The sequence below is a fragment of the Cicer arietinum genome, chromosome 4 (assembly GCF_000331145.2).
Source record: "Cicer arietinum cultivar CDC Frontier isolate Library 1 chromosome 4, Cicar.CDCFrontier_v2.0, whole genome shotgun sequence".
Taxonomy (NCBI): domain Eukaryota; kingdom Viridiplantae; phylum Streptophyta; class Magnoliopsida; order Fabales; family Fabaceae; genus Cicer; species Cicer arietinum.
Genome location: NC_021163.2, coordinates 5,936,485 through 5,962,684, shown reverse-complemented (window position 1 = coordinate 5,962,684; position 26,200 = coordinate 5,936,485). Strand labels below are relative to the sequence as shown.

The following is a 26,200-nucleotide window of genomic DNA, read 5'->3' as shown; positions in this document are numbered from 1 at the left end:
AAAAAAAGATCAAACTCTAAATTTTTTAGAACACGTTTATGTTTTGAAAAACTTAATTTTAAACTTTTTAGTACACGTAACTATTTTTAAAATTTATGTATCAGAAAACTTAAAAAACTTAGTTTATTTTTCTTTGTACATTCTGCAAAACTTAAAATTTGAGTTTTTTAAAATACAAAAATAAAATATTATGAAAATATCAAACTCTAAATATTTTAGTACACATTTGTTTTCAGAAAAACTTAAATTAAATACACATTTGCATATTGAAATATTCAAAACTTAAGTTTTTTAAAATACAATTGAAGATTTGAAGGGTATGACAAATATTTTATTCAAAATAAAAAGGATAAAATTGGTAGTTTGTGTAAAATATGAAGTATGACTATAATTGTGGATAGGGGTGTGCAAAATATATAGTTAATTAGATTTGATAAATTGAATTGCCCTGCACTACAAAAACTAAAATCAATTAAATAGTTCATGAATTGAACCACATATTTAAAATAATTTTGTTAATCAAACTTAATTCAAAAATTAGAATGATAATTTTTTTTAACCTTAATTAATATCTTTTTTTTCATAGAAAATTTTTAAAATTCATTTATCTCGAAGAAAAATATAAAAAATAATGAAACTTTTTTTTTGGAAAATAATCAAAATTCATATTAAAAAATGTAAAATTCAGATTATCAATTAAAAAAAATGTAAAATTCATATAAAAAAGTCTGTAAAATTGCACTATGCAAGCAACAAACATCAAAACAGCGGAGAAATCTTTTAAGATTCATTATTTGTATTATTTATATTGTAGATTAAATAAATAACTTGCTTAACATCAAAACTTGAATAATATAATACATACGAGGAGATATTTGGTATTGAAAAATTTAGACCAATTATTTGATAATAAACATTTTAAAAGTTATAATTGAAAAATAAAAAAATCATTAGAGATATTTTAACAATTGAATGAAAATTAAGATTTATAATTTTAAATTTATTTGTTAACATTTAATTGTCCTCAAAATGTATGCATTATTTATAAAATAATATTAATCATCGTTGTGATCGTTGCATTTGTTGATATGCATTACTCTAAATTAAAATTATTAAAATCTTAATTAATTATGATCTATTATGTTATAAGATATATTAAATAGTATTATTTTAATTTTTATTACAAATTATTTTTCATAAAATATTTTAATTAGAATAAATAGATTATTATTTTTTTGTAAAAAAAAATACATAAATAATTATAAGGATGATAAGTCTGCAAAATAAAGTAAAAAACCGATCCTCATGATAGTGTATGTCTTTTGTAACCTCTTCTTTGTTAAAAGGTTAATAAAGTTAGCATATATATACTTTGAATCTAACCCTATACTAAAATGTGAGTTTGCGTATGTGGGAGAGAAGCCAACAAGTGTTAGATGTTGTTTCACTCAACTTCTTACCTACTTCTCTTATCTTAGAAAGACAAAAACATTTTAGTAAAACTCTTACCTAAAATGATTTTTTTCTTTAAGGTAAGAAACTCAATAAAAGGAGCTTAAAAAAGTGTTGAACTTTTAAGAACTTTTGTGTGATTTTATAGGTTCGTTATTTAGTGAAAATATTTTTTATTTTTATTTTTTAAAATTTGTGTTAATTTAATTTTTTAAGAAGAAATTAAAATAAAATTAAAGTTGACGAATGTTTGTGTTTTTCTAGAATAATAAATATATTAAAGAATAATTTTTGTTATTTTCAGAAATAAATCACTTATAATTAGTATTTTATATTGTCTTCATTACAATAATTCACCTCAAAAGTCTCATAAATCACTATTTTATATTAACAAATTAAATTAATATATGTTTTAAAAAATTAAAATAAAATAAATAACACTAAATGAATTATTGTTTTGGCATCACAATATATTCATGCACAAACACTTTAAGAACTAAAAAAATATATAAAATTATTATAATTTGACATCATGATATCAAACTTAATATTATAAGATACTTGATGGCTGTTAAGTATATATTTGTATTATAAAAGTAATAATTAAATTAAAATTTATTATCACATAGAACACATTTATAAAATTTAATATTAATTATAAATTGTTTTATATGTGTAGCGATCCATAGTCAGAATTCTTATTGTGATATATATATAAAATTTAATATTAATTATAAATTGTTTTATATTGTAGGTATATAAACAATTTTATGATTTTTTTGAGATTATATATTAATCATATATATCGTTATTATTTATATAAATAATTTTATGTTTATTGTAATGTAAGTTGTTTTTAATATTATGCAAGTTTCAATTTCACTAAATACTATTATTTATAATATTTGATTTAGAAGATATTTATTTTGTTATATCTTAATTGAGTTTTAATATTTGTTATCTTTTACATTCAAAAGCTAAGATATAGGAATGATAATTAAAATTGTTGTCCACATGGAAACAAACCGGTGTATAAACTTTTTTTCAAATGTGGATATGAAAATAAACACTATAATATGTGTCCATAGGTGTTATTGCCATCTCTAAATCAAATCTACATAAATGTATATAATATAAGAATATAAAACTTCACCAAAAAAAAAAAAATCAAAATCATTTAATAACACTTTTATAAAATTGAATGTGTATTTTCGTTAGAGATTGGATCAAAATCATTATAATGCCGGATCAAAATCGTATCTATTCACATAAATATCCAAATCCAAAAATAGTTCATAATATTAAAAAATGTGAATACAAAGCCCGATGGCAAAAACGTAGATACTGAACAATTCAGCTTGCGTGTACGACTCCTACAGTCGCAGTAATTACCAATAACAGTACGCCACATATTATCAATGACAATCATCATCTACGTGGCGTTCATATATTGGTCAGGAGCCGCCACCTCGCATCCACGTAAGCAACATTGACATAAATTTCCAAATTTACCCAATGTACTGAAAGAAACAAAGCAAGAAGGAGCCTATATAGAACCAGAAGCTCAGTCAAATTTGCAAGTAGCTCTCACTCATTCCTCTTTCTATCTCAGCGAATCCATTCCCCTTGAACAACAATGGCGATTAGGGTGCGCCACCCTAACCTCCGCTCTCTCATTCTTCTCTCCCTTCTCGCCATCGCATCCGCTAAAGTCTTTTTCGAAGAACGCTTCGATGGTATCCATCACTCTCTATGATCTTTTCATTTCCATTTTATAGATCGTGAACTTGAACCTTCGTGTTTGTAGTTTAACGATTTTCAATTTTGATTTGTGCAGTGCGTTGAATTTTGTGTTAATTGTTCACAGATGATTTTATAATGTGTTTTGAGTCTCGATCTGTATGCTTAGATAGTTTGATTTTGTAATTTTAGTTTGACTATTAGGTCCCGCATGAAGTGTCATTTTCTGGAGTAGATCTGTGAACGTGTGTACAGAACGTGCTGATTTTGTTTTAGAAATTAATTTGGAAAAATAATAGTAGTGCACTGAAGCTTCTCGGTTGTCGTTTTGGCTTTTTTGGTTAAATTCACCCATGTTATTGGTAATTGATTAAACAGCTGGGACAGTTAACTGTATTTGAATTCTCATTTTGTTTAAAATATCTCTAAAATGAAATATATCTCATTTTTTTAGACATTAATTACTTCGAATAATGGTAGTGTATGTAAGGTGATTTTACTGCTTAAACATGCTGCTGGTAGCAGCTACTTATTTTTGTTTTTTTGGCAAAAATGCGGAGCTTTTTCTAAAATTTGAAGGTTTGCTTTTATCCGTTTGATGATAGACTGTATACATTACTGCAAGAACGGCAGCATTTTTATTTTAGGGGTAGTCTATATTAACGATTAATCAGTATAATATGCATGTTTTTACCTTAAATCGGTATTTTTCTTTTTACTAACTGATGTGCTGGTACATTACGGTGAATGCTGAAGATGGATGGGAAAATCGTTGGGTAAAATCTGAATGGAAGAAAGATGAGAACTTGGCTGGGGAATGGAATTATACCTCTGGTCAATGGAATGGAGACGCTACTGACAAAGGTAAATTAAATTGCTTCGTTGAATGACCTTATATTATTGTTGCTGGTGTTTACTTTTAATTTAAAAGTGATATTAAGGTTGGTTTTGTTGAATGTTTGATATCTCCTCAGGTATTCAAACAAGTGAAGATTACAGATTCTACGCTATTTCTGCCGAGTTCCCTGAATTTAGCAACAAGGATAACACACTAGTCTTCCAATTTTCTGTCAAGCATGAACAAAAGCTTGACTGTGGTGGTGGTTACATGAAGTTGCTTAGCGGGGATGTTGATCAGAAGAAATTTGGCGGTGATACTCCTTACAGGTGATTTATAATAACCCCTTTTGTTTAGTTTCTCATTCAACCCTAATGACGTCTTGGATATATGGGAAAATAACTGATGTTCTTATGTTTGTTGATATTTTGCAGTATCATGTTTGGTCCAGATATCTGTGGTTACAGTACCAAGAAAGTGCATGCTATCCTAACCTACAATGACACAAACCAGTTGATAAAGAAGGATGTTCCATGTGAGACTGACCAACTTACTCATGTTTACACATTTATCATCCGTCCAGATGCAACCTACAGCATCCTGATTGATAATGTGGAGAAGCAAACCGGTAGTCTATACACTGACTGGGATCTTCTTCCTCCAAAGAAAATCAAGGATCCCGAGGCCAAAAAAGTACCTTTTCCACTTTATAGCTTAATTGCCAGTTTCCTTTTGTTTTCTGTATTCATAATTTAATCATAACTTATATACTCACAGCCAGAAGATTGGGATGATAAAGAGTTTATTCCTGACCCTGAGGATAAGAAACCAGAGGTAATACCTTTTTCTAAAAGACTGTTATCTTTTTATGAGTTTTCCATATAGTATGCTGTATATTAGATATTGACTGTGATATCCTGTATTTGCAGGGTTACGATGACATCCAAAAAGAGATCCCAGACTCTGATGCCAAAAAGGTTTGTTGTTTCCCATTGCTGTATTCATTCGTCTCTCATCGTATTGTGGTTAGTGGTTACTGATTAGACTGATCGTTGCTGTAGCCTGAAGATTGGGATGATGAGGAAGATGGTGAGTGGACAGCACCTACCATTGCTAACCCAGAGTACAAGGGCCCATGGAAGCCAAAGGTTTGTGTGGAAATATTAAATCTATGGCCTATATTGCAATATGTTTAGGAATGTATTTGTTTGCTAACTTTGTGTACTATGCCTCACAGAAAATTAAGAACCCCAACTACAGTGGAAAGTGGAAGGCACCATTGATCGACAACCCAGGTTCAATTTTCATCCTTGTTTTCACATTAGATGTATTTATGTAATTGCTTTTGTATTATGAAGTATATATTTAACATTTGAAATATGTTTACCAGAATTCAAGGACGACCCCGAAATCTATGTTTTCCCTAAGTTGAAGTATGTTGGTATTGAATTGTGGCAGGTAAAGTTTCTGTTATGTTTACTTTACTTACTTCATTTGAGTCTTTTGGATCCGAATTCTGACCAGCAAGCTACTCAACTTGGCAGGTGAAATCTGGTACCTTGTTTGACAATGTCGTTATTACCGATGATCCCGAATATGCTAAGCAACTGGCTGAAGAAACATGGGGCAAGCAGAAGGATGTAAGTTATTTCTATTGGCTCATTGTTTTTACTTTTAGGTATAATGCTGAATGGATGCTGATCTCTTTGGTGAAAATATATTTTTGCAGGCTGAGAAGGCAGCATTTGAAGAGGCTGAGAAGAAGAAAGAAGAAGAGGTAGATTTTGATTCTTAAAGCATATTTGAAACGTATCATGTTCTAATTTTATTAATCAACACCTCCCTTGCCTTGTACCCTTTTTGCCAGGAATCAAAGGACGACCCAGTTGACTCTGACGTAAGTAGATTTACAGTTTCATAAAATTTTGGTCCATCATCAGTTACACAAATTCTGATAATGTTGATATGCTTGTGTATAGGCCGAAGAGGATGACGAAGATGCGGATGAAGCTAGCAATGACACTGATGCCGAATCAAAGACAGAAACTGACAAAGAGGATGTACATGTAAGTTTTATTTATCCCTCTCCACATATTTACTTAAATCAAGCTCGATAGCAATGTATTTAACAATTCTTTCCCCTTCTTTTTGTTTGCAGGATGAGCTCTAGAGAGTTTGCGGCGTGAGCTATAGTTTTATTCCGGAGTGGAAGTTATATCTTTTTTAGCTATGTAGAATTTTTCTCCTAGATAAGCAAACCTTTGAAAATTGCAAGCAAAAACTTGAGTTTTTTGCTTCACCATTAAGACTATTTCAGCTGATTAGAACAAGTCTCATTTGAATTTATCTTTTTCATGTTTTTGATCGAGTTTTCTGATTATAAAGCTGTGCCTCAAAATCTTAATAGCTAGTGGATTTTCTGTGGAAATCACATGCCTCTGAAGTTCCAAAAAATAATTAAGTAACGGTGGGAAAAAAAAACAGAGAGACTTGTTCTTAATCATTTGATGGAAACGTGATGCAAAAGAAAAATAAGAAATCAGAAACAAAATGAGGCATAAAATGTGAAAATGTGATTTTTTTTTATAGAAAGGAGGCATAAAATTGTCCGACAGAAATCTTAACGAATTAAGACTACTATCAAGTATTCAATCAATACTACTACTAAACAAATAATTGCGAAACAAAAGTTTTTCTTCTGTCTAATCGGAACATATTGCAAACCAAAACTGGTTGACTAACAAAATAATGCTGAGTTAGATTCTAATTAAAATGAATAATAATATGATAGCTTTACATGATATCTTCACTAAATTAAATATAATAAACATATATATTCCATTTCTTTCTTTGATAAGAAAAAAAATCTCTATATAAATTATAAAATAATATTCAAATAGTAATATCAATGCTCAAAGTTTTGCTTAAGTACACGAACAACAATATTAAATAAAAGTTTGTATTCCATGTTTAATAAAATAATTAATTTTAAACAGATAATTAAAATTACAAAAAGAAAAATAATCCATAATATTTATAAGCATTTACAAACAAAACTGAAATGTCTACTACCTTCATATTTGCTTTCTTTATCACATACATTCAATCAAAAGCATAATTTTGCTGTCATACAAGTCTAGTTAATGAATGATTTTTTCTTCTACAGAATTTATGAAATATTTTAAAATTAGAACAATAAATGATATAGGTATCCAAAAGTTCCTTTTTTTTTTCTTTCAATATCCAAAGGTTCCTTGGTTGCTATGTTGGAAGTGAGCATTTTTTTTTAACAATTGAAGTGAACAAAGTAAATTGTGCAACTCTATAGACATGTCTTTTAAGTTTGTTTTACATAGCTCTAAGAAATTATTTTAATTAATAAGTTAATTTCAAATATACACTTATATTTATTAAAATTAGAACAATAAATGGTATACGGTATTTAAAGGTTCCTATTTTATTTTATTTTATTTATTTATTTATTTATCAATATTCAAAGGTTCCTTTGTTGCTACGTTGGAAGTGAGCTTTTTTTATTTTTTTATTTTTTAACAATGGAAGTGAACAGAGTAAATTGTGCAACCCTATAGACATATCTTTTAAGTTTGTTTTACATAACTCTAAGAAATTATTTTAATTAATAAATTAATTTCAAATATACACTTATATTTATTAATCCACTCTGTCATTTACTATTTCTTTTTTGTTCTCACTATTTCTTTATTTCTAGTATAAAGTAAAAAAATAAGTGATAAAATAGAGATACAACTGTCAAACGAATTTATTAATGTAAACATGAAATTCTAAAAAAAAAAAAATTTAAAAACCCGACCCTTAAAAAGAAAGGGACAAAAAAAAAAAAAGAGAAAGTGACATTTTCCTATCTTTATCTATTTATTTATTTTCACTTGACTACGACTTCATGAGCTATTGAATATACATTGAGAAATAAAATTCGTTTAATATGTAAAATAATAAAACATGAAAGAATGGGATCAACTATTATAAAACTTGAGAATAAACTAACAAAGATCCAGCTATACATATAATTATAAAGAAACACACACTTTAGCCTTTAACGTCAATTCAATATTTCAAAAGATAAGAAGGAACAAAACAAGCACAACGCAAAGGACACGTACATACATATACATACCCATACAGAAGAAAAGTATTTTTTTTTACAGAAAAAACAAAAGAAGCAAATTATATATTGTCTTCTCCAGCGGTTGATTTTGGTTTCTTCACTATCAAAACAGGGCACTTCACATTCTGTGCGCAGTGATTGCTCACGCTTCCAAGGAAAGCCCTGCCATTCATCAATATCCAAAACCAAATTAACATTAGTAGTATAATTCACATATAATTTTTGGACATTACAAAAATAAATACTACACTTCACAAATAGAGCTTGATTTAATTAAGGAAATCACATATTGAATTACATGGATTCTGGATCACTAACTCACCTCTTGATGACACCATAGCCGTGACTTCCCATGACCAAAATATCAACACCCAATTTTTGAACCGCATGACATATCACGTCCCTCGGATCGCCATTCTCTATCTTGGTCTCCACCTAAACCATATAGTATACCACACATTAATTATTAATTAATTAACTAACTAACTATATAAGTAATAATTGATTAATATGTTAAGTACATTTTGGAGGTCTTTACAAACTCTCTTGGCTTTCTCCAAGACACAATCGGCAACTTGTTGGCTATACTTCTCCATGGTTGCAGTTATGTCAGATGAAAAAAGGTATCCTGAAACATAATACACATATTAATAATTAAGTTAATTTAATTAGAAGATTAAGATAACAGGATTAATTAAAGGAACCTGTGCCATCAAAGGCCGAATAAACGGCACGAGGGGGCTTAACATAGAAGAGGATAAGATGGTCTTTTGAATTTTGGAAAATTAAATTCTTTAGGCACCACGACAAAGCGTACATGCTTTCATCCCCTTCGTCGATTGCTACCATGATTCTTCGTCCGTTTTCTGTCACGCCGGCCATTTCCCACACTACTGCTTAGAAATATTGAGCAAGAAAATAGAATAGTTCGTTGAACTGCAAACTTTAATATATAATATATGTGTCTCAAATTATGATCGGTCGAATAGATGAATAATGAGAATAAATATATAGTTTATTTATATAGCTTAGCCTGAGGGGACATAGAGTAAGCACCTAGTTTATTTCTGAATGGATAATCATTTGTTGATGGAATCTATTGGCGGTTTCAGGGTTTGGGTTCTCTGGTTTTCGGTATTTCAACACAGTGGGCCTTTTAAGATTAACATGAAAACTTTACTGTTCAATAATAAATAATAAATAGATGATTATTAAAATAAATAAATGAAAAGTAAAATTGAAGGCAACTGTGGTTGGCAATTATGTGATTGACAACTGGTTCTATGTGACTTGCCAGTTTCAGCCACCACTCATCATCGGTTTCTTTCTGCTTTCAATTTTACGAACAAGCCCACAGAATCCTATTCTCACTTTATTTACTACTTATCCGAACTGGATCAAGGAAATATGACCGGTTTGATCCGGCAACCAACACTTCACTTCATGATTCTTAGGTGAGGATAATATCATTAAAACATTTGATACTTAAAATTCATCTCCAATTGTTAGGTTGATCTATTTTAGATGGATTGAACTGAATATTTAAACTCATTTATCTAAGTTGGTTCACTCCATTTAAAAAACAAAACAATCACATGCTAGGGGTGAGTTGAATGTCGGCCTAGATTAAAAAAAATGCTATCTTTTTATTGTTTTTCTGAGTTTAGTTTTTTTTTTTTTTAATAACTCAATTAAATTAAAGGACTAAAATTAATTCGTTAATTTACCGAATATATGGAACCACAAAAGTTAATAATGATATGAATATTACGTACAATTATGCAAATCATAAATATATTTTGACTTTTGCTTCCCACACTCCTCAATTTACTTTCCACACCCTCAATTTTTTTGTAAATCCAAAATACCCAAACTACCCTTCCCTCTTTATTCAATTAACACCTTCATCTTCTAACTTCGTCATCTTCATCTTCATTAACCTAACACCTTCATCGTCAATCATCTACATTCTTGAATCAAGTAAGCAATCTTCAATCATTTTCAACCCTAAACACAGTACAATCTTCAATCAAGTAAGCAATCTTCAACACCTTCAACACCATCTTCAATCACTTCAAGCATCTTCAATCAAGTAAGCAATTGTGTTTTCTTTTTCATTTTCTGGGTTTAACTCTCTGGGTTTTGAATGTTCATCAATGGGTTTTGAATTATGGGTTTTGAATGTTCATCAATGGTTCTGGGTTTGATGGTGTTTTCTGGGTTTAAGCGTAGGGTTTAGTTTTTTAGGTGATGTACGTGAACTCATATCACGTAGGTAGACGTGAATTCAGTTCACGTAGGTTGATGAAGTTCACGTACGCGAACTCAGTTCACGTAGGTTGATGGAGTTCACGTACGTGAACTCAGTTCACGTAGGTTGATGGTGTTCTTGTGGAGTTCACGTACGTGAACTCAGTTCACGTATGGGTTTATGTTTCTGAACTTGCACAAATGTTATATTGTTATGTTGTTTTAATAATGATTATGATTTGTTTATGCTGAAATGGTGCGCACAATGTTTACTGATAGAGAGGATCGTGTTATACTCGACGAAGGGACTGATAGAGAGGGTCGTGTTATACCAACCGCTTCTGCACATGCTCACCGTGCTCAGCGTGAATTGCGTGAACAACGAAGATTACAGAATCAACAAGCAGAACGGGCACAAGTAGAACAAGGGCAAGCAGAAGAGGCCCAAGCGGATGAGGCCCAACCTGAAGAGGTCCAAGCAGATGAGGCCCAACCTGAAGCAGATGACGGATATCTTGGTGGTCCGGTTGACAGGTCTGTATTATGGACATATGGGGATCATGTTGCGACACGACTATGGGACGACGTGGTAAAAATCACAACACAATAAGGATCTAAAAATCACAACACAATAAGGATCTAAAAATCACAACATAATAAGGATCTAAAAATCACAACACAATAAGGATCTAAAAATCACAACAACAATTTCATTTTCCTTTCCAACATTTCTAGCCCATTTCAATAATTCATCTCGTATGTAAAACATCATGTCGGTGGTAAACACATCAGTCAAATCAATCATAACATGTTCAACTCCGTCATTCATAGCGTCAAAATTAGGTTCCACATCATCATACATTTCTTCAAAATAAGGATCTAAATCATCATACATTTCTTCAAAATCAGGTTTCAAACCTTCATACATTTCGTCACTGTTGTCTCCCCCTTGATCCATTTAACTGTATCCAATAAATTACATAAATATAACATAAAAAATCCTAACTCCTAAATACAATAAAAAAAAATCCAATTTTTATCAGCTTTACATGAACTGAGAAAACGTATGTATATGTGAACTTCGTTCACATATCACATGCGTGAATTGAATTCAAGTGAACATACGTGAACTCAGTTCACATATGATTGACATTTTACAAATTTCACTCTTATATGTGAATTCAGCTCACGTATGTGTATGTGAATTCAATTTATGTATGTGATACGTGAATTGAGTTCATGTGCACATACGTGAACTAAGTTCACGTAGCTCATATGAATTTTAAACCTCCATTGATGTACGCAAACTTAATTGACCTAATTCACATAACATCTGAATTTTCTTAATGTCATCAAATACGTGAATTCATTTCAAGTACGAAACCCAGATTTTGAGAAAAAAAATCAGCTACAGAACACAACAAAATACATACCTACTTGATTTGAGTCACTATAATGATGAAAATGATTCAAGATTATTGAAAATGAAATGTATCAAAATGATTGAAGAATATTGAAGAAGATTGAAGATGGTAGGTTAATGAAGATGAAATGATGAAGATAGAAAATGAGGGGTTAAGTGAATAAAGAGGGAAGAATAGTTTGGGTATTTTGGGTTTAAAAAAAATTGAGGGGTGTGGAAAGCAAAATTGTTAGATTTTTATGTTCACAATGGAGACTTAAACTCCATAGTGATTATAATATATTTATTTTTAATAGACTATAATAGTAAATTGGTTGTCGTACATTTATTTAAATTGTTTAATGTTGGCGAATATTTTAGACTTTTTCTTAAATTAATCGTCATTTTGTTTTGGCATTTGTCGTGTTGATTGATGATAGTTTCATATGTCACAGTATTTAAAATATGTCATATTATAATTTTATTAGTTAAAAAATCATAATAAAATACAAAAGTTATCAAATTTAAAAATAAAATGATCAATTTTATAAATTAATAAAAATAAAAAACTAAAACTACAATTGAGTTAAAATAAAAAATAATAATAATTTTTTTGCCAGCCAACTCGTAAACCAGCCACGAGACGAAGTTAGGGTGGTATTTTCTTCTCGACTATATAAGTTGGTATGCCTCCACTTTTTGATGGGCAAATCATGGGGCAGACTAAATGGAGCAGGTTGACATGCTTTGCTATCCCTAACTTAAGTAACTAACCGATTGAAGAGAGTGAGAGATATTGAAATGTAGAACGTATATATGTGTCTGAACAATGCTATATACAGCGTGGAGGTTGAAACTATAGAAGACAAAAACATCCCTGCTCAGTGGATACTGCACGGTGATCTTCACCCTCCTCTCCTTCTTGTCGTTAGGAATGGCCCGACATTTTTTTTTAGGAAAAAATTGCAACATAAGGCCAAAGGAATTGAGGATGTCTATGTGAATAGAGGCAGACTAGGACTTATGCCAATTGGAAACAGGTTTAAAATTCAAACACTCTAGAGATAAAGTAGTTTCATTGGGCCTAGACCGAACTAATATTTGGTTCGGGTTAAACGAAATTTTCTAATTTTTTTAAACAATATTTTACTTAGTATTTTCATGTTCCGTCAAATTTAAATTGATTTTTTTAACAAAAAATATTTTAAGAAATCCATATTTTAAATTTTTAAAATTTTTTTAGTTTCGAAAAATTTAAAATTGAGTTTTTGTATTCGTATTTCGAAAAATTTAAATATTAGTTTTTATTTTATTTTAATATTTTGTGTTTTTTCAAATTTAAATTGTTTTTTTTCTAATAATTTGTGTTCCAATTTGACATAGTAAAACAAATATCTTTTAAAGAAAAAAAATAGTTTAGGTAAATCGTAGGATATGTGGTATAATCTTCATTTAAACTAGCAAAAAAAATATAACGGTTTTATTTAAATTTTAAATAAAAAATATTATTTTATGTATTCAATAAAAATATTGATCCTGTATTTTTTATATTTATTAATAATAAATATTTATTTTATATTTTATATATCACAATAAAAATATTTATCCAATTGTTTTTTTAATATTTATTAGTTTCAAATATTTATCATTAATTTTTTATGTATATCACTTCCAAATATTTATCTCGTATTTTTTATGTATTATTTATAATATTTATTCCATATTTTTTTAATATTTATTAATGATAAATATTTATATTGTATTTTTTATGTATCTGTGATAAATATTTATCTCGTAAATTTTTAATTTTATTATTAACAAACATTTGTATCGTGTTTTTATGTTTCAGTTATAAAAATTTATTCCGTGTTATTTTAATATTTATTTTTTATTTTTTAAAATATTAATAACAAATATTTATTATATAATTTTTATATTTATTTAATTTTTTATATTTATCAATAAAAAATATTAATATAGTTATTCTTTAAAAAAATGACGTTTATAAATTTTTTTAGCAAACCACTACATTTTCTAGATTCTTAACTTATAAAAATGTTTTTCTTCAAAGAAAAAACAACTCTTTTTTTTTCACAAAATTTCCTTTTAAAACGTTGATTTTTTTGGTAGTTAATTATTTATAGGGTAATTATATTTATCTTATAATATAAGGTAGTTATGACTTTTTTATGTTGAGTTTATTGACACTCGTATCTTCAAAATTTAATGATAAAAAATAATTTTTTGATTTTTTTATAGATATTTTTTTCTTATATTAATAAGTTGATTAATATTGATAGTCGATTAATCGGGATTACACTGTATTTTGACACGTAATATGGTTGTTTGAGGTGAGAGAAAAATCTTCTTAAGAGAAAAAAAATCTAAAAAACAAAAACTGAGTTGAAAAACGGTGTTGATTGATGTCAATATTTGAGTCATGTTAGTGAACCGGGTCAACCGGTGACGGGTCTCTATCTATCTCCACCCCAACACTCCAAATTCCTACTTTTATTTCTACATGCATCCAACACTGTAGCAGCAACAACACTCTTTACCACTGTCAATTTGTCTCTATCTTTTTTTTTTTATCGTTAAGGCAATGTTTTTGTTCGATTGGTTTTACGGTATTCTAGCATCGCTTGGTCTGTGGCAGAAGGAAGCCAAAATCTTATTCTTAGGTCTTGATAATGCTGGAAAAACCACCTTGCTTCACATGCTCAAAGATGAGGTTTTCACTCTTTTTCTTCTTTTCGGATTACTTAATTCATCGTTTCTTCTTTCCAAATTTCAATGTTTTTTTTTTTGTTAAATACTGAAAAATTAAACATGATTCAATTTAATTGCTGTCATTTGTCAAATATATAGTTGAGATGAATATTTGAAATTTTAGAAATTCTAGAGCGCGAATATTGACGGACAGAGTCACGACACTACGGCGATACTAATAATTTAAGAAAATAAACTAATTAAGTGTAATCAATGATCCGGTGTGAGACACCAGAATACGACTTGAATTAGAAGTGTCGGTCCTATAGAAAAATTAGATTAGATGAATCTCCCCACACTTTACAAGGAAAATAATTCCTGTTTAGTGTTTACTATTGAAAATTGACATGTTTTGATTTATTGTCATTTTTTTTTATATCAAGCATCATTTAAATTTTGTAGAGTTTGTGCTTTTCTCAACAGTTATTTTCTGATTTTTTTACCAAGCTTGAGTCAACGAACATGAACTTCACAATTTGTTGCTTATTGACGTGACAATAGTATTATTATTATAATGGATATAATGATATGGTCCTGGTTTAACCGTGTGATTTGTTTGACAGAGATTAGTCCAGCATCAACCAACACAGCATCCAACATCAGAGGAGTTAAGTATTGGGAAGATCAAGTTTAAAGCATTTGATCTTGGAGGTCACCAGATTGCTCGAAGAGTCTGGAAAGACTACTATGCCAAGGTCTCTCTCTTTCTCTCCAATACACACTTTTGTTAGCATTTTATGAAAACATGTCATTAAGAATTTGGGATTAAATCTTGCACTCCAATTCAATATATACAATGATTACATGCCAGATATAAAGCTGTAATATGTGTAGCTCTGGTTGTTAGCAATGATAAGGTTTCCTTCCTTTTGCTAATTAAATTGTTACTAGAGCTAAGTTTTTTATGCCTTCATATTCCCAGCTAAACGAGTATTGTTTATCTGATTCATGGAAGGCAGAAACTATACATGGTAATTCGCTGCTAGCGCCTTTTATCATTAGATGGTTGCTAGTATATTATCTGACATATATGCTTCTGATACAATCTTTCCTATGAAGTATCTGTTTCTCACTGGGCATACTAAATATTTAACTCAATGGATACTCCAATACTCTTTGCCTTCATAATACTGCTGGCTAATATTTCATGCTTATTTGATTCATGAATAGCGAACAACATTTCGGGAATTTATATATGCTACGTTCTTTCTCTATATAAGGCCTACAAACTGTATCTCTCTGGAAAAAATGATTATGCAGATCAATTCTAGCATTCTTAGAAGTTTGTATCCTTTCTGGTATTTTAATTGCTGTTCTGCTTGCATTATTATTTTCAAGCATTGAACTTTACTTTGAGTTGATACGTGCAAGTAGATATATAACATATACTTATATTTTGATTGTGGAGTTATGATATAGTATTCTAGCTTTAGATTTATGAAACACACATACTGACACGGATACTTCGACTCCGGTATAATTTGTAAAAATGAACGAATTGAATGTAATCAAGGTGTCGGTTTTGTGTAGTCTCATACATTGGGACACGTCTTTGATCATAAGTGTCAGTGTTGCAGAGCTTTAGATTCATTATTTACTCTTGCACCCTTGTTACTTTTTGATAATGTATATTGTCAAAACTGTATGAGGTAACACCTTCGAATCCAACCCATCATCACTGCATGAGGTAACACCTTCGAATCCTATAAACTCCAATGATTATAATGAGTTTGTTTCTGCAAATCTAGAAGCACAGGTGGACCAAAATCTAGACCTACCCATTGCCCTTAGAAAGAGAACTAGAACATGCACCCAACAACCACTTTACCCACTATCAAATTTCCTATCCTTTGAAAAATTCTCACCTACTCATAAAACCTTTCTCACAAACCTCAACTCCACACACACACCTTCCTCTGTATCTGAAGCATTATCTGACAGGAAATGGAAACAAGCCATGGATGTGGAAATGGAGGCGTTAAACAAGAATAGGACCTGGAAACTTGTCACCCTACCAATTGGGAAAAAACCAGTAGGATGCAAGTGGGTATATACAATTAAATACAGGGCTGATGGGACCATTGAACGTTACAAGGCAAGATTAGTGGCCAAAGGCTTCACTCAAACCTATGGAGTTGATTACTTGGAGACATTTGCCCCGGTTGCTAAGATGAACACGGTCAGAGTAATATTGTCATTAGCAGCAAATCATGATTGGGACCTGCAGCAGTTTGATGTGAAGAATGCATTTTTACATGGAGACCTTGAAGAAGAAATATACATGGAGTTGCCCCCTGGTTACAATGGGCAGGTTACTGCTGGAACTGTTTGCAAGCTAAGAAAGGCTCTATATGGGCTGAAACAATCCCCAAGAGCATGGTTTGGAAGATTCACCAAAGTTATGACAGGTCTAGGCTACAAACAAAGCCAAGGGGATCACACATTATTTATCAAACATTCAGATTCAGGGGGAGTAACAATTTTATTGGTGTATGTAGATGATATTATAGTTAGTGGGGATGACAAAAAGGAGCAGCAAGTGCTAAGTAAATGCCTTGCCACGGAATTCGAGATCAAGGCATTAGGGAGACTTAAATATTTTCTGGGAATTGAAGTTGCCCATTCCAAGAAAGGAATCTTCATATCTCAACAAAAATACATTACTGACTTGCTTAAAGAAACAGGGAAGACAGCCTGCAGACCAGCAAGTACTCCAGTGGACCCAAATATAAAGTTGGGAAGTGCGGAGGAGGATATTGCTGTGGACAAGGAAATGTATCAAAGACTTGTGGGCAGACTTATTTACTTATCTCATACTAGACCAGACATTGCTTTTGCTGTAAGTCTAGTTAGCCAGTTTATGCACCAACCAAAGGAAGCACATTTACAAGTTGCTCTTAGAATTGTCCAGTATTTGAAAGGGACCCCAGGAAGAGGGATTTTGTTCAAACGAAACAAGAGTGTAAGTCTTGAAGCATATACGGATGCGGACTACGCAGGGTCGGTGGTAGATAGAAGATCAACTACTGGATACTGCACCTTCCTTGCTGGAAATCTAGTAACTTGGAATAGCAAAAAACAGAGTGTAGTAGCTAGATCGAGTGCTGAAGCAGAATTTCGAGCAATGGCCCACGGAATATGTGAACTTCTATGGCTAAAGATTATATTGGAAGACTTGAAGATAAGGTGGAATGAACCTATGAGGTTATATTGTGACAATAAATCTGCAATTAGTATAGCCCACAACCCGGTGCAACATGATAGAACTAAACATATAGAGGTTGACAGACACTTTATCAAGGAAAAACTAGACAGTGGCATGATTTGCACACCATATGTATCCACTCAGAATCAACTTGCAGACATACTCACCAAGGGGCTGAACTGCATTAACTTTGAAGGAATTATATCCAAGCTGGGAATGGAAAACACCTATTCACCAGCTTGAGGGGGAGTGTCAAAACTGTGATTCCCCTTAGTATTTTAGGCAGTTTTATATTTATTGTATTTCTGTAACAGTTTTATATTTATTGTACTTCTGTAACAGTTGTATCTTGTTATTATTAGGTTTATGTATTTAGGATCAATCCCATAATGACAGGGATCTGTTTTCCCTGGCTCATGTATATATATATAGGTCCAGTGACCTCATAATAAAATATGAAAAGAATATTATTCCTTCTAAATTTAAGATATATAGTAAGCATCATCATTATTTTGATGCAGGTAGATGCAGTGGTCTACTTGGTTGATGCTTATGACAAGGAAAGATTTGCTGAGTCAAAAAAGGAGTTGGATGCTCTCCTTTCTGATGAGTCTTTGACTACTGTCCCTTTCCTTATCCTTGGAAACAAGATAGATATTCCATATGCCGCCTCAGAAGAAGAGTTGCGTTACCATTTGGGCCTGAGCAACTTTACCACAGGCAAGGGCAAGGTAAATTTGTCAGACTCTGATGTTCGTCCTATGGAGGTATTCATGTGCAGTATTGTGAGGAAAATGGGTTATGGAGATGGTTTCAAATGGCTCTCTCAGTACATCAAATAGTTTATTAGTAAGAGATGGAAGTTTATTGCTATACTATATGAGTCTTTGACTACTGTTAAAGTTTAGTAATTTTGTTTACATGATTTTCATACATTCTTCTTCAACAGTTTTTTCCTGAGCATATGACACATGATTTTTTTAATGGTATGTTGATATATTCATAATTTAAATTAATTACTAGACTTGATGAAGTGTAATTTAACAAAATTTTATCCGATGACTGAAATTATAAACATATTCATGGACAACTTAAATAAATATGTATGCTGTGGGTTCTGGAATAATTTAACAATTCTTTTTATGGCAAAATACCTAAACAACTTTTGAATTTGGCTAATCTAAAATGAACAACTCACTTTAGAGAATAAAGTGAGTAATGTTAATAATTGATCATCAAATAAATTGGTGTTCTTTTGTGCACATGTATGATGAGTTATAATATCAATAATTGATTCACTTATTTCATCAATTTTTCATTTTAAAGTAGTTAAATCCATCGTTTATATATACATTAATTTTAAGTTTTTTTTACTCTTTTTACACAAATCTTTGGGCTAAATTTACAGAATGTAAATGAATTGTTCACTTTTAAGGTTGTTGAATTACTTAATATATTAGATTATTCGGCTTGTATCAATCTTGTGATACGTTTTTGTAATATAAAAAATAATTCACAAATGGATGCCATTATTAGCGGCTGAAAGCTTAAATAAAAAGAGAAATGACAGTGTAATTATGTTGTGAACTACAACGCTGAAAGTTTTCAAAATAAATCATTCCACCATTACAGAATAAGAAGCAAGTTGCTTCAGAAATTGCGTTCAAGATACTATATTCCGAATGTACCGATTGAACATCAATTGGGGATGTAGCTCAGATGGTAGAGCGCTCGCTTAGCATGCGAGAGGTACGGGGATCGATACCCCGCATCTCCATAATATCAATTTTTAATCTTTTCAGTGACAGAATCCTCTGGTATGTATGTAGGTGACGTATAAATACAAAGTTCTGAATCCAAAAAAAGATATAAGAAACTCGAGTTGGTCACTAAACCGCTACTATATGTTAAACCAACTTCCCATTCTTTTTATTCTTTTCCATGTTTAGACCTTCGTGAGGTGACCTACCACTTTGTTTAACTTGTCTTGTCTTTATGCAAATGTTATTGTTGACTAATCAATACCAACCTCATCATTACTCGTCACAATTTCCATATTAAGCTTCCATCTTTTGTTCTCCCTCATGCACTCAATTCTGTCTCCACAGTAATGGCATTTACACTCACCGTAAAGGGAAATGTATTCATCGTCACTTTAATTTCCATTCCGATATTTTGCTGCTACTCAGGTGATTGATTGTTTTATACCTTCAATAAAATCCTCTAGCTCAAATTTATTCTATAAACAAACCATGCTTGATCCATATATGTAAAATATCATGACCTATGTGAAAAATGAGCAGTGGCTTCAGAGGGGGAGCTACAAGGGCAAAACATAGTAAAGGCCTTATCATGCTTTGAAAATAACCTTGTAAGTGACATATATTTGATGCCATTTGTTTGTTGATGCATCAGCATGTGACTTCATGCTGACATCAATTCTGTTATTGTCTTCTTTCTAACATATTTTTTTCCTACATTATTTTCTTTGGGTTGTTTTTGAATCCTTACTTCACAGATTTATGTTGGGTGTGATGACGTATATAGATTAAACCCATCTGGGAATATTAAGGTGCCACCGGAGGCTACTGATTTCTTCTGTAGTGGACCATGTCTCACTGAAACACACCTATTGCTTGATTGCATTGACAACATACTATCTAATTTCATATTCTACAACAAAGCAAACGTACAACAAATGAGATATGCACTTAATGCTGGTTGCAGCTACTCTAGACAAAGAGGTTAATATACTACTAATTTAATTTCCAAAAAATTGCAATTGAACTTCCCTTTCTTCTTCCTTTTTTTGTTGTAAATTTGTCTACTTAAATAAAATGTACGCTGTGCATATAGGTAACTTCAATTTGGAAGAGTACATTGGAGGAGAGACAAACAAAGCTCCGGATACACCTACTTTGATTAGATGCTATTTCTTCATCGTGGCGGCCGCAGCGATTTATTTATTTTGAATGTGCAACATTATGTATTAGCAGCAAGAAACAAATACTCATTGAATTTTAACCTGGGCGAGAGCCGACATGTTCCTACTCCCTACTAGCTTGGAAGATGCATGGTTGTTGTCTTAAATGTACTCTGTATAAGTGTGAATGGTACCATTCAATCTGAACCAAAACTTCCATTTTGAATGAAAAATATTTCAACAAAATATATAAATATGTTACACAGTGCCTGTTGCACTAGAATGTTAAAAAATTAGACCACAGGTTCCTTTTCAATTCAAAACCATAAAATGATAGAATGTCAAGAATTGACTCGACTGGGATTTGTTTTGAAATACTCATACATAATGAAATCGGTGGCATTCTCCAATCTCCATAACACAACATTTTCAGTCTTTGTCGAATAAATTTGAATCCTCTACAGCTTTAGTATAGTACAACGGCGGTAGTTGGTAGGGACTGTTAGATTTAGGGACAATTATTTCTTTTGCCTATCCTGTTGCACTCTGCCCTGGAATTTTCTTGACGCCACCTCCTTGCATTGACACTCTAACTTTCTCAACCTCGTCCCATTTCCCTTCTTCTGCATAAACATTAGACAACAAGACGTAGTTTCCAGAATTCCACGGTTCAAGACGAACAAGCTCTTTAGCTGCAATTTCAGCAACTTCCCTATCACCATAAGTACGACACGCACTAAGCAAAGCACCCCACAATGCAGCATTTGGCATCAAAGACATAGTTCTGATCAAGTCATAAGCTTCCCTCACATTCCCACAACGCCCAAGTAGATCAACAAAACATCCATAATGCTCCATTTTTGGTGAAAGCTTAAACTTTAAACTCATAGAATTAAAAAGTTCTCTCCCTCTATCAACCAAACCTGCATGAGCGCAACAGGCCAAAACGCCAACAAAAGTAGAATCAGAAGGAGTCACCCCTTCTTTCACCATCTCTTCAAACAAGTCAACCCCAAGTTCACCCTTTCCATTATATCCCAAACCAGATATCATTGCATTCCAAGTAACAACATTTTTCTTTTTCATCTCATTGAAAACGCTCCACGCAGCTTCTAAGTTACCACATTTACAATAAAAATCCACAAGAGAATTTCCCACGGAAATTACTTCTCCAAGTAACCCCTTCGAATTTGCATAGGAATGAATCCACTCACCAACATCAACACTTCCTAAGCGAGCACAAACAGGAAGCACCGAGACCAACGTTGCATCATCTGGTTCAAAATCCTGCTTCAACATTTCACGAAAAAGCTCAAGAGCTTTTTCACATTTCTTACTCTGTGCCAAGCAAGAAATCATAAGGTTCCAAGACACAACACTGCGTCGATCCATCTGTTTAAAAAGCTTCAAACCCATTTCCAAATCACCCAACTTACAAAACCCATGAATCATCAAGTTCCAAACGACAACATCTCTGTCAAGCATTTCATCAAACACGTTGTTAGCATCGTTCATTTTCCCACAACTAGAGTAAAACTGAACCAACCCAATTCGAACGGGATTATGGCCGGAGAAGCCAAGTGCAGTAACATGAGCATGAAGGGACATGCCAAGGTTGTAGTTGTTGAGATTGGAAGCAGCTTTGAGCAAAGGTGGGAAAGTGAAGTTATCAGGGGAAATGGAGTGTGTTGTTCTCATGAGGGAGAAAAAGTGGAAGGGTTGATGGAAAGGTGGGAAAGAGGAATGGGCTTTGATGATGGAGTTGAAGAGGAGAATGTTGGGGTTATGGGATTGGGTGAAAATGAGAGTGGCGTAAGGGATTTGGTGAAGGGAGATGGAGAGGGAGACGAAGTGGGAGAGGATTTGGTTGGATTGGTGGAGGCCATGGCGGAGGAAATGGGCGTGGATTTGAGGGAGATGAGTGTGTGTTTTGGTGTTGTGAAGGAGATGTAGGATTTGCCGTTCAATCTTCTGCAAACTTTTGCTCATTCCGATTGCGATTGCGATTCTATTGGATTCCAATGGATAATCTCAATAATATAATCCAATCCAGATAATAATTATTTTAGAGAATACAAAATTAAAACTGCCATAATAAATAATCACTTAATCAATTTCTCCCGTTAAGTCCCATTCTTGTTTATTTAATTCTAAAATTCAAATTTATCTTAGTTTATTTGTTGTTTTTGTTGATCTCAATGGTGTTTCTCAAACAGACTGCCATATGACTCAACTTGAAGAGAATATTTTAATTATTTCATTTTTTATTTACTCGTTGGCTTCCTCTTTTTTATTTTCTCAAGAAAATTTAGAAATAACGTGATTAGAAATAGATTCACATTTCTGCATCCGTTAAATTGGTTGATACTTAAAATCGATTGATGTTCATATTTGCTTCGCTTATCGCTTGGTTGTTCTATTCTCTCGTTACTGTTCGAATGCATGGTGTGAAGATTATGAATTGTGTGGCAATCATCTTCTTCCCAAGAACTTGTGGTTGCAGAGATCGCGATCTTGCTGATGATGCTCATTTTGTTTAAAGATGTATAGCTTTCTTCCATTGATATTAAATTTCATGACTTATTTTATTGGTGTTTAGCCATTAATGGCCTCGTTATATGATCTTATCCTATGATAGTCAATCAATTTTTCATTATTTGTACTTCTACCTTAGAGTAGTTAAGCAATTTATATTCTCTTTAATTTGATTCTATAATATAGTAGCTTAGCTTTTTGGCATTTAAAAATAACCCAAGATCGAGTTATCGATTTTATTGGAGTGAGATTTATAGAGATGGCGAAAGAAATTTGAAAATGGCCAAAAATAAGTAGGAGAATTCTATGAGTTAAACACACCTTGATTGCTCTAGCGCTGTCACTTGTCATTTTGAGCATCAACCTTTTGCTCCAACGGATGTAATTACAATTTCAATTTTATGTTGTAATATTTTTAATTAGTTAGAATGTATTTCCCTTTTTACTTAGATTATGTTGTACATATCTTCAAGTTGAAAATGTCATTCCACACTTATTATATAAAAGATAAATACTATATTTTTAATAATAAAAATACGAGAAATATAAAAGTAGTTATGCATATACATTTTTTAATTTTTTTATATCCTCTTATCAGATCATTAATATATTATATTAGTAACATGTTTTCTCTATTTTTATACATCACTAGATATGTAGGTAGAGACGTCAATTAAATCTAAAAGTTCAAAGTCTTTTTAAAAAAAATTTCTATTAAGTCTTTAATATTATTTTCTCTAATGAAATAATTTTTTCAAGTTTTGTCTAATATTTTATTATTTTTTGCAGGTTTAAGTGAGATAGCTCATAGACACAATTTTTTGTCAATTAAGATTTTTGTCTTAAAAGATTTCAAAATTTATTTTACTACAAAAAATATATGAAAAAATCAAAAAGGCTTTTTTGTCAAAAAAAAATTGAAATGATTTGTTTCTAAATTTTTTTTGAGAAAAAGATAAAAAGTTTTGTTTTTTAATATTTTTTCCAAAAAAAAAATCGTGAAGAAAATTGAAATTTTTTTAAAATAATTTTTTATTATAAATATAAATTTGAAAAAGTTCATAAACCCAACTAAAATCACAAAAAATTTAGGGCTTTTTAATTTTGATGATTATTTTTTGAGTATTTTTAACTATAAAATTCTTTGTAATTCAATTACGTGAGATAGACTTGAAATTGATATACTGTATCTGTTGTTAGTTTTTCCAAAAATAATCAGCGTTTTCGTTCACTGAAAAATTCTCTACTTATTAGTCCCCATATTCCACAGCGTATGTGGGGAAATCCTCACTTACATATAAATTGGTATTTTGATAGAACAGAATGGCAAAAGAGAGTGGGCGAACAACTAAGCAGGAGGTATGCCAAACATGAGAAATTTATAAACTTTATGAACACATTTGTAATTAAAAAATAAGGTGTTTTGAAACACCTATTTTAATGGTGCACGGTAGAATTTCTTGTATCTTGGATATGTAATAAGAAATGTCAAGCACGAGTTGCTGACTTTCTTCTAATATAATTTAATGTGATTTTGACAAAACAATTAAATATTTAGTTATTAAAATCAAACTTAATTATCCAAAACTCATTGACTAAATTAAATTGATAAGAAAATGTGCAGAATAATGTTGAAAAGTTTACTCAATTTTATATCACTCTATTATTTTTAAAAATTTGTCTAACTCTATTTTAATAAAATTATCTTTTATTTGAAATAGTGTTTAACAAAACCACACCAACAAAAACCATTCTTAATAGTTGGAGTTTTGTACCGTGCATCCCCACATCTCTCACACTCCTCCCATCCTCGTAAAAAATATCATATTGTCTTTTTTTATTATGTATAAAACCATAAAAAAAAAAAAATGATCACTCAATTTCTCACCCCCGCTTTTAAAAATTACAAAATCTTCAAAAACATTTAAAAATTTCAAACTTCCAAAATATATAAAAGTGAGTTTCGAAAACTCCTCATGGGAATGGGGGTGTGAGGTACAAGTGGGAGGGTGTCAAGTATAAAACTTCTCATATGGCCATCTTACTATGGCGCAAGACATCAACATGCACTGCATCATAGTCGAACACGCTCTCGTCATCGATTCATTCCTTTTCGATCGCAGAAAGTTGAATTTTATACCCCTTAATTTGACGTATACCTCCCAAATTATTAAAAATCCAAAATTATCTCTTTATTTTTTAATCAGTAAATGGTAAAAATGAATTCACTCTAAAATTTGACCCCCTCAACTAAGTGGAATTTTTTTTACCTAAAAATTCGGTAGGTAAAAATTCGATAAGTAAAATTTTTCGCCTAAAAATCCGATACACAATTTATAACTACCGGAAAATTCATTTTTAAAAAGTCATGTTATACAATTTGTTTACTGGAAATTTCGTCAACAAATTTCCGATACATTATTTATAGTACCGAAAAATTGTGTCTTGAAATTTCTGATAGTTAATTTTATAATAATAGAAATTTCAAAATTTTAAAAATTTTAGTAGTTACTTTTACTCAACCATAAATTTCAAAAATCTGATATGTATTTTGTTTTTTTTTTTTACTTTTTTTTTTAATTTTAAATAGGGATGGAAAAAACACAACTATTATGTATAGATTTGACTAAAACATTCACAACTGATCAAATTTTTTAGTCACGAGAAGCTGTCATATCATGGGCAAAAGAAATTGACCGACAAAATCGAATGATTGTTATCATTACTCTGGTCCTCATTGAAAAAAATAGAATGAAAAAATATTTAAAAAACATAGTTCAGAAAGATTCAATGAGAAATGAAATTTTCAGTGAACTTTCTCGAAAATTAAAATTTCCGATAGTTATGAGTCAATACCGGAAATTTCAAAAAATGAAATTTCCGGGAGTTTCACCCAGATATTTGAAAGTTCTGGTATTGAAAACAAACTACTAGAAATT

The 26,200-nt window shown here is 31.1% G+C and overlaps 5 protein-coding genes and 2 non-coding genes across 7 annotated transcripts; 5 read left to right on the top strand and 2 right to left on the bottom strand.

Annotated features, from left to right (window-relative positions):
- The first annotated feature begins 3,016 nt into the window (after nucleotides 1-3,016).
- On the top strand, nucleotides 3,017-6,458 carry LOC101511865 (calreticulin). The gene is made up of 14 exons (XM_004495609.3): nucleotides 3,017-3,188; nucleotides 3,949-4,056; nucleotides 4,167-4,359; nucleotides 4,465-4,723; nucleotides 4,808-4,864; nucleotides 4,960-5,007; nucleotides 5,092-5,178; nucleotides 5,268-5,325; nucleotides 5,421-5,488; nucleotides 5,575-5,670; nucleotides 5,760-5,807; nucleotides 5,898-5,927; nucleotides 6,010-6,096; nucleotides 6,189-6,458. The coding sequence occupies exons 1-14, from the start codon at nucleotides 3,089-3,091 to the stop codon at nucleotides 6,198-6,200; spliced, it is 1,251 nt and encodes a 416-aa protein (XP_004495666.1). The 5' UTR covers nucleotides 3,017-3,088; the 3' UTR covers nucleotides 6,201-6,458.
- A 1,707-nt stretch (nucleotides 6,459-8,165) lies between these two features.
- LOC101512627 (universal stress protein A-like protein) lies at nucleotides 8,166-9,153 on the bottom strand. The gene is made up of 4 exons (NM_001364809.1): nucleotides 8,882-9,153; nucleotides 8,699-8,805; nucleotides 8,500-8,612; nucleotides 8,166-8,339 (listed from the first exon to the last, which is right to left on the bottom strand). Exons 1-4 carry the CDS (start codon nucleotides 9,057-9,059, stop codon nucleotides 8,237-8,239), a joined length of 501 nt encoding a protein of 166 aa, NP_001351738.1. The 5' UTR covers nucleotides 9,060-9,153; the 3' UTR covers nucleotides 8,166-8,236.
- Nucleotides 9,154-14,205: 5,052 nt separating this feature from the next.
- On the top strand, nucleotides 14,206-18,829 carry LOC101512934 (small COPII coat GTPase SAR1A-like). The gene is made up of 3 exons (XM_004495611.4): nucleotides 14,206-14,560; nucleotides 15,162-15,293; nucleotides 18,325-18,829. Exons 1-3 carry the CDS (start codon nucleotides 14,432-14,434, stop codon nucleotides 18,643-18,645), a joined length of 582 nt encoding a protein of 193 aa, XP_004495668.1. The 5' UTR covers nucleotides 14,206-14,431; the 3' UTR covers nucleotides 18,646-18,829.
- LOC113786429 (small nucleolar RNA snoR83) lies at nucleotides 15,514-15,628 on the top strand. The gene has a single exon (XR_003472713.1). It is a non-coding gene; the product is annotated as a small nucleolar RNA snoR83 (small nucleolar RNA).
- Nucleotides 18,830-19,507: 678 nt separating the features above from the next.
- Nucleotides 19,508-19,580, top strand: TRNAA-AGC (transfer RNA alanine (anticodon AGC)). The gene has a single exon. It is a non-coding gene; the product is annotated as a tRNA-Ala (tRNA).
- A 4-nt stretch (nucleotides 19,581-19,584) lies between these two features.
- LOC101513260 (uncharacterized) lies at nucleotides 19,585-20,938 on the top strand. Its single transcript, XM_004495612.4, has 4 exons — nucleotides 19,585-19,992; nucleotides 20,107-20,174; nucleotides 20,322-20,547; nucleotides 20,660-20,938. Exons 1-4 carry the CDS (start codon nucleotides 19,914-19,916, stop codon nucleotides 20,773-20,775), a joined length of 489 nt encoding a protein of 162 aa, XP_004495669.1. The 5' UTR covers nucleotides 19,585-19,913; the 3' UTR covers nucleotides 20,776-20,938.
- On the bottom strand, nucleotides 20,930-23,288 carry LOC101513591 (pentatricopeptide repeat-containing protein At1g09190). Its single transcript, XM_004495613.4, has one exon. It carries the CDS (start codon nucleotides 22,713-22,715, stop codon nucleotides 21,258-21,260), a length of 1,458 nt encoding a protein of 485 aa, XP_004495670.1. The 5' UTR covers nucleotides 22,716-23,288; the 3' UTR covers nucleotides 20,930-21,257.
- Nucleotides 23,289-26,200: the final 2,912 nt, after the last annotated feature.

What these genes read in the sequence shown, in the direction of transcription:
- LOC101511865 (XM_004495609.3), top strand. Translation starts at nt 3,089, where the DNA reads ATGGCGATTAGGGTGCGCCACCCTAACCTCCGCTCTCTCATTCTTCTC. An exon ending in GGCGGTGATACTCCTTACAG is followed by an intron (nt 4,360 to 4,464) that starts GTGATTTATAAT and finishes GATATTTTGCAG; the next exon opens with TATCATGTTTGGTCCAGATA. An exon ending in TTGGTATTGAATTGTGGCAG is followed by an intron (nt 5,489 to 5,574) that starts GTAAAGTTTCTG and finishes TCAACTTGGCAG; the next exon opens with GTGAAATCTGGTACCTTGTT.
- LOC101512627 (NM_001364809.1), bottom strand. Translation starts at nt 9,059, where the DNA reads ATGGCCGGCGTGACAGAAAACGGACGAAGAATCATGGTAGCAATCGAC. An exon ending in TTCGGCCTTTGATGGCACAG is followed by an intron (nt 8,806 to 8,881) that starts GTTCCTTTAATT and finishes ATTATGTTTCAG; the next exon opens with GATACCTTTTTTCATCTGAC. An exon ending in TTTGTAAAGACCTCCAAAAT is followed by an intron (nt 8,613 to 8,698) that starts GTACTTAACATA and finishes TATATGGTTTAG; the next exon opens with GTGGAGACCAAGATAGAGAA.
- LOC101512934 (XM_004495611.4), top strand. Translation starts at nt 14,432, where the DNA reads ATGTTTTTGTTCGATTGGTTTTACGGTATTCTAGCATCGCTTGGTCTG. An exon ending in TTCACATGCTCAAAGATGAG is followed by an intron (nt 14,561 to 15,161) that starts GTTTTCACTCTT and finishes TTTGTTTGACAG; the next exon opens with AGATTAGTCCAGCATCAACC. An exon ending in GGAAAGACTACTATGCCAAG is followed by an intron (nt 15,294 to 18,324) that starts GTCTCTCTCTTT and finishes ATTTTGATGCAG; the next exon opens with GTAGATGCAGTGGTCTACTT.
- LOC101513260 (XM_004495612.4), top strand. Translation starts at nt 19,914, where the DNA reads ATGGCATTTACACTCACCGTAAAGGGAAATGTATTCATCGTCACTTTA. An exon ending in GATATTTTGCTGCTACTCAG is followed by an intron (nt 19,993 to 20,106) that starts GTGATTGATTGT and finishes AAAAATGAGCAG; the next exon opens with TGGCTTCAGAGGGGGAGCTA. An exon ending in CATGCTTTGAAAATAACCTT is followed by an intron (nt 20,175 to 20,321) that starts GTAAGTGACATA and finishes CTTACTTCACAG; the next exon opens with ATTTATGTTGGGTGTGATGA.
- LOC101513591 (XM_004495613.4), bottom strand. Translation starts at nt 22,715, where the DNA reads ATGAGCAAAAGTTTGCAGAAGATTGAACGGCAAATCCTACATCTCCTT.